Source organism: Pipistrellus hanaki (assembly GCF_964339955.1).
Source record: "Pipistrellus hanaki genome assembly, chromosome: 1".
NCBI lineage: Eukaryota > Metazoa > Chordata > Mammalia > Chiroptera > Vespertilionidae > Pipistrellus > Pipistrellus hanaki.
Genome location: NC_140503.1, coordinates 32129119 through 32144970, shown reverse-complemented (window position 1 = coordinate 32144970; position 15852 = coordinate 32129119). Strand labels below are relative to the sequence as shown.

The window sequence follows — 15852 nt, the reverse complement described above, 5'->3', positions numbered from 1 at the left end:
TATATCCAATAAGTAGCTGGATATATGTCTGCTCTTTTATAGAATTGCCCGCATTGAATTAGATTGATAATTTAGTAATTTGCTCACTATAAATAAAGTGAGTTCACTTAGAGCATCCTTTTATAAATTGGGGGGGGGGGGGGGACAGAAACAACCCTACATGAAATCCTATTCTTAGCCATGCTTTTAAAAAATGAATTAATATTACATTTGCTTTTAATTCTTTTTAATTTCTTTATTTTCTCCATAAGTTAATCAGATAGGGAAAATGTAGTTATGTATTTGCTTTAGTAATAATGCCTCTTTAGATAAATGATACTATTTTATAAATTAAATTCTATCTCTTTATGTTGTCATCTTGGAAGTAAATATGAATATGCCTCACATTTAAAATTTATCCACAAGGAAAACCTTTGGAATTTTATATTTCACTTATCAAGTTTAAATATAGAACTCTGTGTAGTCACTATCATTTCAACATCATCATCATTAGTAACTGAACATGCAGAGCTTTCAAATTGTTAGTTAGAACATATTGCACTCATATTGCTAATAGTTACCTATAATGTTTTTTTTTTAATTTCGGTTAATCTTTTCTTTTTTTCTCACTTTTAGACCACAGCAATGAAAAAGATAATGTATTACAATATGCGTATAAAAACTGTTCAGAGGCATCTTAATGAAGACCTTGAAAAACTAACTGAACGAAAGTGTAAATTACAGAAGTTGCCAGAAGAACGAATAAAACTACTCAGCTTTGTGAAAAAAAATGTAAGATATACTGCTGTAAAGTTTCAGTGGCCACATCTTAAGGAAACTGGTGGATAAAATAGCATTATATTTTCATTTTATGTATATATACACATATACACGTATAATGTTATTTTAATTAATATTGAATTTCAAGTCAAGCTTATTCCCCAAAATATATTGATTCCAGGTGTATTACTAAACTTCATTCTGTGCTTATAAATATACAGTTCAAAAAGATATAGAAATTAAAAAATTTTAATATATAAGATTTTTAAAGTAATTAATTCAATTTGATTCAGAGTTATAGAGATTTGTTAGATTTATTTTAGTCCCATTTTTATCAGATACTAGTAGGTGACACTCAAAATTTATTTTCTTGTCTAAAAGGATGAAATATCCCTTTACTAATATTATTAAGGTATAAAATAAGGTCAGAACTTTATATCAAGCTATACCTTAATAGTTATATTGTGTGTACCTTTTTTTACTTCGAATAAATTAGATTTCCTTTACAAAAAGTAGACCCTGAAAATTTAAGGATTATTTACTTCAAAACAGAACTTTGCATATAAAAAAAACTATATATTTTTTAAGTATGATAAAAAGTGGGTTATTCAACAAATGGTGTCACAAAACTAGTTGAACTACTTGGGGGTGGGGAAGTTGGACCCTTAATTCATATTTTATCAAACTAAATACCGATGGGAAAAATATTTATTTATTTATTTATTTATTTATTATTATTATTTTTAATATATTTTATTGATTTTACACAGAGAGGAATTGAGAGGGACAGACAGTTAGAAACGTCGATGAGAGAGAAACACCGACCAGCTGCCTCTTGCACACCCCGCACTGGGGATGTGCCCACAACCAAGGTACATGCCCTTGACCGGAATCGAACCTGGGACCTTTCAGTCTGCAGGCCGACGCTCTACCCACTGAGCCAAACCGGTCCCGGCGGGAAAAATATTTAAATGTTATTCTGAAAAAATTTAAGAATATATAGATGTAACTTATCTCAGCCTACCAAATAAAAGAAACAATAGAAATTGCAAAGGAACAGAATGTAGATTTGTTTGAAAAAAAGAAGGTAAAATGCCTTTGTACAAAAAAAAAAAGCGTAATTAATGAAAATAAACAACAAATGACAATCTGAAAAAAATTGTTTTCAATAAACATGTTAGACAACATGATATCCTTAGTATAAATGGACCCATAAATAAAACAAGAAAAAAGTAAATAGAAAAATTGACCAAATTACATCAATTATCTATCTAATAATAGGATAATATGCAAATTGGTTAGGACACCATCATGTAATGACCAATCAGCAGGGACCTCAGGCTGCACCCCTCTACCCAAACGCCGGTCCAGGATACCTCAGGCTGTGGCCCCCACCCCAGGACCTGGCTGGGGGAAGCTCAGGTTGTGTCCCCCGCCCAGCAGGGCTTGATAGGGACCTCAGACTATGCTCCCTGCCCTGGTGCCAGGCTAAGTGACATCAGGATGCACCCCACACCTCGGCCCAGTGCAGGAGACTTCAAGGCCACGTCCCCGCCCTATGCCAGGCCTGGGGACCTCAGGCTGTGCCCCCCACGCAGCAGGGCTTGATGGGGGACCACAGGCCATGCCCTCTGCCCTAGCACCAGGCTGGAGGACCTGAGGCTGCACTCCCTGCCTAGTGGGGTTTGATGGGGGATCTGAGGCTGCACCCCCACCTGGCAGCAGGCTGGGGACCTGAGGCTGTGCCCCCCTCCTGGAGGAGCTTAATGAGGGGTGGGGCTGGCCAGATCTGGGTCTTGCCCAAAAAAGGTGGGTCTGGCTAGGTCTGGGTCTCTTGTAATTTCGAAGCATCTGCAGGTGGGCAGGGACTTGACTCTGGGTCCCACGGCATGCTCAAGACTCCTACAGGAGGAAGATTTTCATATACATTTTACTAATTTTTTTTATCTCTGACACTTTTATTATAGAGAAAGGGCAAATAGCAATATTAAAATAGTTCCTCTAATTAATTCCCTTTTAATGTGCATGATTTCATGCACTGGGCCACTATTCATTTTATAAAAGAAGAAATTCAAAATGACTAAATTAACATTTGAAAGAACCTCAGCCGATTATTAATCTCTGAATGTGAATTAAAATAATGAGCAGCCATTTTCACCTGCAAAATAGTCAAAGCATAACACATGGCAGTACTCAGCCTGGTGAAGATGGGTATGACACTGTTTCACCACTGATGGGAGTATAATTGGGTCAGATATAATAACAGCCTAAAAATGCTCAGAGCCTTTGACCCTGTAAATCTACTTCTAACACTCTATTCTGAAGATTTGGATATATTTCTTTTAAAAGCACCGTGTTTCTCCAAAAATAAGACATCCTCGAAAATAAGATCTACTTACAGGTTTCCTTCTAAGTGAAATATAAGGTATCCCCCCGAAAATAAGGCGCCCCCCCCCAGGCTAAACATGAGAGATTTGGTCCACTGATTCTGAAAGAAAGGGAGTCACAAGAAATTCACCAGGAAATTCAGGAATTGGATTGTTATGATGATGTTCCAGAAGATGATGACATGATTGTCATTGAATAAATGAGTAAATTCTTGATACTGTAGGATTCACAGTTTGTCTGGTTTGTGTTGACAACTACATTACTACGGTACGGTATACAGGTAATAAATTTCCTTTATTCTCATTTAACAATAAATGTGTACTGTATTCTTCTTCATGGAAAAATAAGACATCCCCTGAAAATAAGACCTAGCGCATCTTTGGGAGCAAAAATTAATATAAGACACTGTCTTATTTTTGGGGAAACAGGGTATATATTTTTTATTGATTTTTTACAGAGAAGAAGGGAGAGGAATAGAGAGTTAGAAACATCGATGAGAGAGAAACATCGATTAGCTGCCTCCTGCACAGCCCCTACTAGGGATGTGCTCGCAACCAAGGTACATGCCCTTGACCAGAATTGAACCTGGGACCCTTCAGTCCGTAGGCCAATGCTCTATCCACTGAGCCAAACCAGTTAGGGCGGATATATAATATTTTTTTACATAAAACTATTTATTACTACACTATTAATAACAACAACAACAACAACAAAAACCCTGGAAACTACCTAAATGTTGAAAATGGACAATATTTTCAAACCAATTTCTTTGCTTTTCTAACTCTAACTCTAACCCTAACCTTAATCCTAATATTTAAGGTTGTCTTTCTCTTAGCCAAAAGAAATTGGCTAACTGAATTTATACCAAAGTTATAATCACATGCTGGCCATATGTTTTATGAAGTTTGGTCTGTTATCTAGATTTCTTCTTTGTTTATTTAAATTAATTAAATATTTAATAAAGTCCACTAAAAATTTTTGCTATCTGGTACATTGATTTCAACAGTTGGAACGGGAATTGGCTGAACTCAAGGGATTTGGCAAAGGGCAAATTGAAAGATCGAATAACAATAAAGTAACCGAGCTTGAAATATTAAAGAACTCTGAAACTGTCTTAGAAGAGCCAAGCTTTCAGCAGAAGATACTGACCAAACTAAATGCCTTGAATGAAAGAGTAACATTCTGGAACAAAAAACTAGATGAGTATGTTTAATAAATTATCTAGTTGTTCAAATTTAAAACATGGCAGAATATAATGTTCTGGGCCATCACTTGAGCTTAGTGTCCCCTTCAGGAGTGGGAAGGATTATAGTATTAAGTAAAACATGTAACGTGTTTCCTAGTAGAGATAGGCATCTTTGGTTCAAAGCTGACATGTAGTTTTTTAAAAATATGTTTTTATTGATTTTAGAGAGAGAGGAAGGGAGGGCGTGGGGGGGAAAGATCAATGTGAGAGAGAAATTATCAGTTGCCTCCCATTCAGCTCCAACTGGGGATTGAACCCACAACCTGGGTTTGTGCCTTGACCAGGAATCAAACCAGCAACCTTTTGGTACATGGGATGATGCTCAACCAACTCGGCCACACTGGCCAGGGAAAGCTGGCATATAGGCTTTTACAGAGGCAATACTTAATTAGGAACAGTGAACATCCACTGAGTGGCATTCTGACACATCCCTATTTTAGTGTTTGCAATCTAAAAACATTTATGTGTCTTTTCAAACTAACTGCTACCAGTGCAAAAAGCCCATGGCATGGAGGAGACTGAGCAAAGCAAATAGACAGTTATGTGGAATAATGTAGAAATAAATTTTTTTTAAAAATGTAGGTTGCATGTTAAGTAGAAATATAAAGCAAGAAGACTTAGTAAGTATTGTGATTTTTTAATTTTATTTACTAGGGCATCAAGTGGGTAAGTTAGTATGCCCTGCAATAATGCTAACAAAATAATAACTAACATTTATTGAATTCTTATTGTTACTCAGTGCCAAACTCTTTGCCAAGAGCTTCACATGCATTTTGCATATATCAAAAAAAGCCTACCCAGGTATTGGTACCATTAATATTGCCATTTTACTGAAAAACTGCAACATAAAAATGTTGTGTCTTGTCTAAGATCTGAGAGCAAGTGGTAGAGCCAGGAGAGTCTTTGAACCTTCACTTGTTCTGAATTAACAAATATTAAGGTGATTTTAGTTGCCAGAAATATAATGTATTTTGCATGGTTTAACTATTAACACCACACTGTCTTTTTCCATTGACAAAAAAAGCCTTGTATTTTAACATCAGCTTCTTAAAAAATCAATCATAAATTTCAAGTTGTGACATGTAGATAATTTCAATAGTTTGACATATTTTTTTCTTAAATAGAATTGAAACAAATTATTGTATTGAAACAAAGCGAAAGAAGAAAACTAGTGGGTTATTGATCCCATTTTTGTCAATGGAGTTGGAGACTGTAGGAAATATCCACTTTGAAGAAGGCACTCGATCTGATGACTGGTAATTCTGTTTGAAATTTCGTTATAGCTTTAAAAACAATTCTAAGTGCTTTGGATCATCAACCAAAATATCAACTTATAAAAATGTTAAAATAACCCATTTTCAAAACTGTTCTTATATAAAATATTCATTCATTGAGAATTGACAGTTATCTGTTTATATCATTGCCATGAACTAACCTTGAAAACATCCTAATGGTATTTTATGGCCCTTTACCCAACTTCCCTTAGCCCAAAAGAAGAATATAAGTTAAAAGTTCACGGGTCAAGTATTAATTTTATGTATGTTTATACTGATTATTTCTGGACAGATTGTAGTGCTGGATTCTGAATATTTGGGTGAGAAGTTAGAACAGAGAAGGAATGACAAAGCAGGATTGGCAACCGCAGATTACAAACACCAGAGAAGGCTGCCTAAAAATTTCCTGGAGGCTCCATCATCAAAGTCAAACCAAGCTGTCTACAGCTATCTAGAGTCCGAGTGCACATAGACTATACAAGTTAAAATAAGGCATACACTTGAAAACCAGGAATCCAGGTGGCCAGTGAATTTAGACAAAAATAGAGAGAGCTGCCAGAAACAGAAGCAGGAAGCCAGGATCCACACTTCAGAAACAAGGCCTCCTGGTAGACATAAGGAGGTGGTTGTGTTGCCTCAACTAGAGGATACAACCAAAAAAATAATGATTTTTTTAAAGCCTTTACAGAAAAGTATCACTAATTATTACTTCCACATTTCTGTAATCAATTTCTCAAAATTGGAAAACCCATGAAGTAGCCAAAGATTGCCCTAGAACTCTGCAAACTTGGGTGTGTGGACAGAGACCAAGAAACACATAGAGCTATAGAATGGACTTGGAACTTCACCCCAGGGGATGTTTCTACTCGCAGTCCAACTCAGTGTTGAAATAAACTGTGATTCTTTGTGAAAGCAAATGCAAAATTTGCATTAATTTTTTAGAGGTAAAAAAAAAAAAAAAGTGTGATTGTTATGGGTTACTTTCACCCAAGCCCCCTGATTTCTAATAGATGTGGTTCTCAAGAGCCTGTGGGTACCTTGGTGGAACAGTGTGAGAAGCTCTGCTCAGGAAGAAAGAGACCTTTTGAAATCTTTCTTTTGTATCAATACATCCATTTGCCCAGCAGTTACCAATGGTTGCTTACCCACCATACTTTATTTTTATGTGCAAAATATAAAAGGTATTCATCCCAGTTCTCATTGCAAAGAAGTAGAGGCCTTAATTTTTCAAGTGTAAGACCTGAACGGCTGTGTCTTTGCAAGATGCATGAATAATTTTTCAGCCTGTCACTTATATGCACTCAATCTAAACATAATTTTTTGTATCTGTTTATTTTTAACTTGTTATAAAGTAAGCTCTTTGTTAAACAGGTAGATTAGTGGGGAAAATATGTAAAAGAAGTGGCCCATACACACTCTCTGTGTCTGTGGGCTATGGCCGTGGGCTGTGCATAAAGCCATTTAGGTTATTATGTCGGCCTGATAGTAAATTAGATACCTTGATGGATTGTAATAAGTACTAACAATTGCTTACTTGGTTTTAATAAAAATAACCTTGATCCATTTTAAGGAGAAAATCAAATATATGAATTCCAAGGACTGTTTTTTCACTTCTAGCATACTACAAACTTGGCCACCTTAGTTCTGATCTTTTATGTATGTTGAGAAATATTGACTAAAGTGCTTTAAATTATTTTATTAATTTTTTATTAATATTTTTAAAGACAATGATTTAGCCCATGAACTGGAATAGAGCTAGAGCTCACATAGAGGTTACCCCTCTATTTCAAAGAAGAAATAGAGGGGTAACCTCTATTTCAAAGAAGAAATAGAGGGGTAACCTCTATTTCTACGAAACCTTTCATAAACCAAAATGGTGTAAAGTGAAGAAGCAATTACCATTACCTCATTTGGGAAATTTTTTGTGCATTCCCAAACCCCCCAAATAATCGACAAAATCATATCATTTAATACATAAAACCTAAAATAACACTAACATAGTAAAAGCAGGAATGATATGATACACAGCCTATATAAAATAGAAGTAATGTATGTACAGGGTAGTTTCTTTACCCCCCCAATTCTTGACACTATTACAGATTACCCCATTTCTCTGCCTCCCCCCGCCCCAACCTTTGACTACCTCCACTCAGACCCTTCCACCCCTTCCCTCTGGCCATCGTCGCACTGTTATCTGTGTCCATGGGCTGTGCAGATATGTTCTTTAGCTAATCCCTTCACCTTCTCTCATTCAGTCCTCCCTCCCACCCCAGCAACCCTCTCTTCTCTTACAGCTGTCAGCCTGTTCCATGCATCCATGCCTCTGTTTCTATTTTGTTCATCAGTTTATTTTGTTCATTAGATTCCACATTTCAGTGAGATCATATGGTATTTGTCTTTCTCTGACTGGCTTATTTCACTTAGTATAAAAATCTCCAGGTCCATCCATGCTGCTGCAAAAGATAAGATTTCCTTCTTTTTATGGCCATGTAGTATTCCATTGTGTAAATGTAGCACAACTGTTTAATCCACTCTTCTACTACTGATGGGCATTTTGGGCTATTTCTAGATCTCGGCTATTGTAAACACTGGTATAGACATTGGGTTGCATATATTCTTTCAAATAGGAATTTGGAATTCTTAGAATATATTCACAGAAGTGGGATTGCTGTCTCAAAAGGCAGTTCAATTTTTTTAAATTTTTATGGAAACCCCATACTGTTTTCCTCAGTGGCTACACCAACAGTCTATAAGGGTTCCCTTTTCTCCACATCCTCATCAGCATTTGTTATTTGTTGATTTATTGATGGTAGCCATTCTGACAGGCATAAGTGATATCTCATTGGGTTTTAATTTGCATCTCTGTGCTGATGTTAAGCATTTTTCATATGTCTATTGGCCATCTTTATGTCCTCTTTGGAGAAGTGTCTATTTAAGTCATTTGCCCATTTTTTAATTGGGTTGTCTTTCTGATGTTGAGTTGTATAAGTCCTTTAAATAATTTTGAAAATTAACCATTTATTAGATATATCATTCTAAATATTAATTTTGTACCCCGCTACTTTTCCAAATTTATTTATTTTATCTAGTGGATTGGGTGGCATCTTTAGGATTTTTTATGTACAATATCATGTAATCTGTGAATAATGTCAGTTTAACTTTCTCCTTTCCAATATAGAAGCCCTTTATTTCTTCTTGTCTGATTGCTGTGGCTAGGACTTCCAGTACTATGTTGAATAAGAGTGGTGAAAGCAAATATCCCTATCCTATTCCTGATCTTAAGGGGAAAGGTTTTAGTTGTTGCCCATTGAGTATGATGTTGACTGTGGGTTGGTCATATATGGTCTTTATTCCCACTTTCCTGAGAGATTTTATCTCAAATGGTTGCTGGATTTTATAAAATGCTTTCTCTGCACTTATTGATATGACCATGAGGGTTTTTGGGTTTTTTTTTGTATGTATTTATTTATTTATTTATTTATTTATTTATTTTTACTAAGGTATTACATGTGTACATATCTTCCCATTCTCCCCTCCCCGCCCCCCTCTCCCTCCATACAATAACTATGAGGTTTTTACCCTTCAGATGTTAGTATTAGGGAGAGACCACCAATCAGGGACCTCTGTGATCTTAGTCCACACCCATGCTCAGGTCCTATGCCAGTGAGAATAGACATATCATCAAAGGCAAAGGGTCACTTAATTTTCTTTCAAATTGATCCATTTTTAAATCTCTTAATCTAAATTCTGTGGTACTTTTTAAAACAGGACCAGAATTATTGTGAGTATGGCCAGATGAGGGCAGCAGAGAGCAACATCAGTACATTTTCTTGAGCTCTTCATATGGCCCATCCCTCCTCGTCCTCTCTCAATTCTTAGTTCAAAACCCTTCTTAAGTAGCCCCACTCTATTCCTTACCCCAAGCCTCTGTTTCTTCAAAGCCCTTATCCGTTTAGAAATGATTTCATTTATGTCTTATTTATTTCTTTGTCCAACCCCCTTGTAGCATAGGCTCCATGAGATCAGGGATCCTGCCTCTTTCACTTCTATATCCCAAGTTTGAAATTACTGCAATAAATCCCATCGAGAGATATTAGTGATTTAGAGTAGTCTAATTACAGTGGCAATGATAAAATAGGGTCATATTAAGGATGTATTTTAGATGTAGGGCCAAACAGACTTGCAGAGGACTTGGGTACTGATGAGAAAGAGAGGAGGCAAGATTTATCCCTGGTTTTTCAACCTAAGCTAATAGTGTAACCATATACTGATGTAGAAAACACTCAGGAAGAACAGGTTTAGGGGCAGGCATTGGTCAAGTTAAGTTTGAGAGGCCTATTACATATGCAAGTGAACATATCAAGTGGATAGTTGGTTATATCTGGTCTGGGTATATCCAGATAAGTTGAGTAGAGATAAAATCTAGAAATAAAATTTTGGAATAAATATATATATATCCCCCAAAAATGTATGCACACTTTAACAGCTGACAGCTCAATTTTGAAAATGGAATGTAGATTCATAAACACCATTTTTTATAATTATTAAAAGTATGCATATAAATTTTGGGACACACACACACACACACACACACACACATATGTAATATTCTGTATTATATATTGCCAAAGGACCAAATAAAATTATCTAGGCATAGTGTTCATGAAAATAAAGGAGAGCCAAAGACTTAGTCCTAGGTCAATCCAACATTCAAGAGTCTGTCAGAGGAAAAAGAAGGAGCAAAGAAAACCATGAAGGAGCAGCAAAGAAGAAGAAAGCAAGAAACATATAGTTTCACTGAAGCCAAATGAAAGTGTTTCAGAAATGCAGGATTGCTCTACTAATATATCTTTTAGTCAGAATAAATACATAATGATTAATAAGAGAGCTATTATTTTTATGTTTCAAAGTTTAGCATCTCTTTTATTGTTTGAACCAACATAGAGCCACTATATGATATATCTTTGTGGCGGAAGGAACATAAAATATGGCCTATAACTATTGTCATATGCAACTTTGTGTTCTTCAACATTTTGAGGAAAATATATTATTTTCTTTATATATGTTCTGTATGCCCACCTAGGTTCAATTCCTGTTATGAATTAATTCTAGCACGTTTTTGTTCATGGGACTTCAGATCATACGGTATTACAGGAGTGAAAGTAAAACGTGTCATCAAAGTTAACAACCGTATTCTGAGACTAAAATTTGAAGAGAAATTCCAAACATTTTTGGACAATGAAGATATGCATGATTCAGAGTAAGAAGTTAAATTCCATAATGAACATTTTTTTAAAGTCTGATTCTATTTTATAAAAATGTCTTTCTGTTTTAAAAGTTTACAATATTGAAAACATAACTTCTTAGTAAACATTTTCTTTTCATACATCTCCCTTGACCAAGATGACCTCTTAGTTTATCTACATTTTGGTTCTTTTTGAGACTGAGGGTGAGTGGAAGTTTAATAATGACACTGGAACATCCAATATAATTAGGATAATCCTGGGAAGGATATACAATTATCTTAACTATAACTAAGCTTTTTAAATTCCAATTTTCCCCCTATTTATTCTTAAGGACCTACCGAAAGATGCTGGAATGCCTTTTTTATGTTTTTGATCCTGAAGTTGCAGTAAAGAAAAAACATCTGCTACAAATACTTGAAAAAGGATTCAAAGACAATGAAACAACCAAAGTAAGGAAAAAAATGTCATTTAGAACAATGCTCTCTTCCTCATGAACAAAGTTTCGGGTTAAGCATGAACTTTTTCCTAAATCCTTTATTTTTTTTTTAATGTTTTTATTGATTTGAGAGAGAGAGAGAGAGAGAGAGAGAGAGAGAGAGAAAGAGACAGACATCTTTCATAATAATAGAAAAAGATGTAAATTGACCATACCTCTGCTACGCTCACAGCCAATCAGAGTAAGTATGCATATTAACCCAACAAAAATGGCGGTTAATTTGCATACATACCTGGGTCCCGGGAACCTCCTCAGCACCCAGTTCACACACAGCTGGCCATCAGAGAGGTGGGGGCGGGGGGCTTCCCAAGCCTAAAGCCTGAGGCGGAGGCTTTAGGCCAATCCTGTAATTGGAGGGGAAGGGGGGAGCCCAATTCCCAAGCCTAAAGTGGGGGGTGGAGGCTTTAGGCTGAGCCTATGATTGGAGGGGCTGGGGAAGCGGCTTTCCAAGCCTAAAGCCTAGAGTGGAGGCTTTAGGCTTGGGCAGAGGTTGAGCCTAGGATTGGAGGGAAGGGGGGAAAAAAATCAATGAAAACATATCCTCAGGTGAAGATAAAAAGAAAAATAAAGAAATGTCATATCTTCTGAAAGGCACATCTTGAAAATGCCTGAAGAAAGTTGTCATTTTTTTTTTTTTCACCCCCAGCCCTCAACCCCGAAAGTTGTCATTTTTTCATGGTAAAGGGACTGGAGTCCATATTGATGAAAATACCTTGGTGGGTGTGGTGACTGGCAGTGGCTACAGCAGTGGGGTGATGAGGCTGGTGCTTTCCCCTCATCAGCCCAGTCGCCTCCCACAAAGGATTGCCAGACTGAGGCTTAGGTTTGGGAGTGGGCCTAAGCCATCAGTAGGACATCCCCTGAGGGCTCCCAGTATGTGAGAAGGGGCAGGTTGGGCTGAGGGACCCCTCCCCAGTGTACAAGTTTTGTGCACTGGGCCCCTAGTCAGTAATGAGAGAGAATCATTATCGGCTGCCTCCTGCACACCCTACACCAGGGGTCTTCAAACTACGGCCCGCGGGCCACATGCGGCCCGCAGAGGAGTCTGATCCGGCCCGCCAGGTTTTTTGGGCAGTGAGCGCAGCCGAGGTGTTACAGTAGGAATTAGTAGTTCATATAGTCCGGCCCTCCAGCTCTCTGAGGGACCGTGATCTGGCCCCCACTTTAAAAAGTTTGAGGACCCCTGCCCTACACTGAGGATCCAGCCTGCAATCCAGGCATGTACCCTGACCAGGAATTGGAATCATGACTTCCTAGATCATAGGTTGATGCTCAATCACTGAGCCACACTGGCCGGGGTATCTTTTTTACTTTTTATCCATATGTATATACTAGAGGCCTGGTGCATGAAATTTGTGCACCCAGGGGGGTTCCCTCAGCCCTGGCCTGTGCCCTCTTGCAGTCTGGGAGCCCTCAGGGGATGTCTAACTGCTGGCTTAGGCCTGTTCCCTGTGGGAAGCAGGACTAAGCCATCAGTAAGACATCCTTAGCGCTGCCACAGAGGCAGGAGAGGCTCCCGCCACTGCCGCTGTGCTTGCTAGCCATGAGCCTGGCTTCTGGCTGAGTGGTGCTCCCTCTGTGGGAGCACACTGACCACCAGGGGTCAGCTCCTGTGTTGAGCATCTCCCCCTTGGTGGTCAGTGCATGTTATAGTGACAAGTCATTCTGTCATTTGGTTGATTTGCATATTAGCTTTTTATTATATAGGATAGCAAACTTCTGTTTCGCAAAAGGCTTAGTGAAAGTACATAGAAAGTACAGCATCCTCATTCTTTGTATTGTACAAGAATTGTTCATTAATTTATCTGCCAGACTATTTAATCTTTCTAGGTATCTTACTTTTTATTTATGGTCCTTTTATTGATGATCTTGAAGTCCACTTTCATCTGTTTTCAACTTTCTAAGGTCCTTCCCTTTTTTTTTTTTTGAAGGGGGGGGAATATATATATGACAGAAAGCACTGCTGTGCTTTCTGTCATCCTATTTTTCTCTTTCTTTTTACTGCCACCATTTATGTATTCTCTACTTCCCGGTCTGCACTTTGATGCTGATGTTGCTCTATTCCTGGTCTCTCCTTAGCTCCAAAATATCATCAACCCTTCTCAGTCCTCTACCTTCTTGTTGAGACAGCTGTAGCACACTGGTATAGAGCCGGGTTTCCTAACCCTTTTCATATCAGAGAACGCATAAAACAAAAATATTGCTGCATTTGAATCCACTACCCTACTCACCTTTAAATGAAGATGATAATGGTATCTACTTCACAGAGTTGTCAGGATTTAGTGACATATGCATTAAAAAAGTTCTTGTATATCAGTGTCCACAACATCATTTTTGACAAGAGCCAAAAACTAGACACAACACAATGAATGGGTAAACAAACCCATTTTTTTTCAGCCATAGAAGGTAATGAAATTCTGATACATGCTATGACATGGATGAACCTTGAAAATATATATGAACAAGTGAGGTGGGGAGGATAGAGGAATAAGGAGTTATTGCCTAATGAGTACAGAGCTTCTATTTGGAAAGTTGAAAAGTTCTGGAAATGGATAGTGGTGATGGTTGCACAATATTGTGACTATACTTAATGCCAATGAATTGTATGCTTAAAATGTTCAAAATGGTATCTTTTACCATATTTTTACCAACATTTTAGAACAAAACAACAACCTCCCAGCTGCTCTGTGGAGAATGGATTGAAGGGAGTAGGAGCAAATAACAAGGGCACTATATGCAGGAGGTGCTACGAGACTTAGGTCAGAGGTGAGGGTGGCTTCAGCAGGTGGTATGGTGAGAGTGCCCTCCATGTACTTTCTGGAAGAGAAGTATGAGGGAGGTGGGGAATTGAGAGTTTTAGAAAGTAAAGTGCTCAGGGTCACTTCAGAGAACTATGAACCATCATGGGCACAGAGGGTAGGGGAAGGATGGGCTAACATTTCTGTCCGTTTTCTGCCTGCCAGACACTGTGCCAGTGCTTCAACTCCTGCATCTCCTAAAGGAGATGCAATAATTCTAATCCTCCCAATGGCTCTCTACAATGCTCTATCCAGTACAGTAGCCACTACCCACATGTGACTGCTGAGCATTTGAAGGGCTACCAGCCAGAACAGAAATAGACTCTAAGTTTATAATATATACCAGTTTTTTGAAGACATAGTACAGAAAACGGGACTGTAATTTCTTATATTGATTATTTATTGAAATGATAATATTTTGGAAATATTTGATTAAGTAAAATGTGTTGTTAAAATTTATCAAAAGGGTTCTTGGACCAGTTGCTGGCACGTAAGATTTTTTAAATAACATTTACTACTATTGTCTGTACATTTGATACTATTGACTGATTTTTTTTCCTTTCTGAAACTCTCCTTTGGCATCCATGATATTGCACTATTTTTATCCTTTTTTTTTTCCCTGATTGCCCTATCTTTGTTTCCTTTTTGTTCCTTGTCTTGCTTCAAAACATCAGAATGCCCAAAGATTAGATTTTACTAACATGCCCTTCTTTATACAACGCCCACCAATTACTCTCATTGTTAAGATCTTAGAAATGGGGGACATATTGGCTGGAGAAAAAAACTCATATTTCATTGTTTTATGCAATGTACATGATTTCAATAATAAATAAAACCAGTATAAACAAGTTTATGAACGAAATTAACTGACTTTTGATAAGCATACAACATGATTGGATGGAATTAGAAGTAATTAGTAATTTTAAAAGTACTCTCTTATACTGATTGTTACCATACTGTGGGTTATAGAGATAATGGAAATATTGATTAATGCTGTGAATTGGTTAAGTGGAAATTGATTAAGTGGCAAGCAGTTGGAGCACATTTGTTATATTGAAATGTAATCATTTATGTGCATTTCTCCAAAAGTCCTTGAGGATAGGGTCTTTGTTTATAGATTCTTAGCTGAAGTCTGAGGAATAAAAGATGGATAGTTGGGCAGATGGATGAATGGCAATCACACCTGTTTCTGTGCCTTCATATGTTTTATTCCTCTTAAAAATACTTTCATCTATAAAGTTTTTGATTATTGGAATTATGTCTAATTTTAACCACTTCAGTTAAAAAAAAAAGATAAAATATTTGATGCCTCGTATTTTTTTTTATTATTGGGTATAATTTCCATCCCCTCTCTTATTTGACAGCCACGACCATGCTATAGCCTCACAATGCCATACATATAGCTTGCATCTAATAATGAAGATTGTACTTACTGGGATGTGGAAATTGTGGTGATATGAGCCACATTTCATAATTTATTTTATAAAACCTCTGGACAACAGATTTCAATGCAAAAAAAAGATATAGGCAATTCAGCATTTACAGAAAAGTTCTATTTCTAGATAATTTGGCTACTAACATTAAATAATAACTTCAAAACTGAGATAGTGACATGGAGAAGTAGAAATAAGTTTGGATCATGGCT

General features: G+C 37.1%; 1 protein-coding gene across 1 annotated transcript in view; it reads left to right on the top strand.

The window, feature by feature from the left end:
- Nucleotides 1–15852, top strand: part of LRRC9 (leucine rich repeat containing 9) — a gene marked incomplete at its 5' end in the record, with an annotated part of 83696 nt that overhangs the window by 10247 nt on the left and 57597 nt on the right. Inside the window, 5 exons of the mRNA XM_084905347.1 lie at nt 616–771; nt 4154–4350; nt 5518–5649; nt 10751–10927; nt 11245–11362. Of these exons, the coding sequence (XP_084761473.1) occupies nt 616–771; nt 4154–4350; nt 5518–5649; nt 10751–10927; nt 11245–11362 (780 nt within the window). The remainder of the gene's footprint in view (nt 1–615; nt 772–4153; nt 4351–5517; nt 5650–10750; nt 10928–11244; nt 11363–15852) is intronic.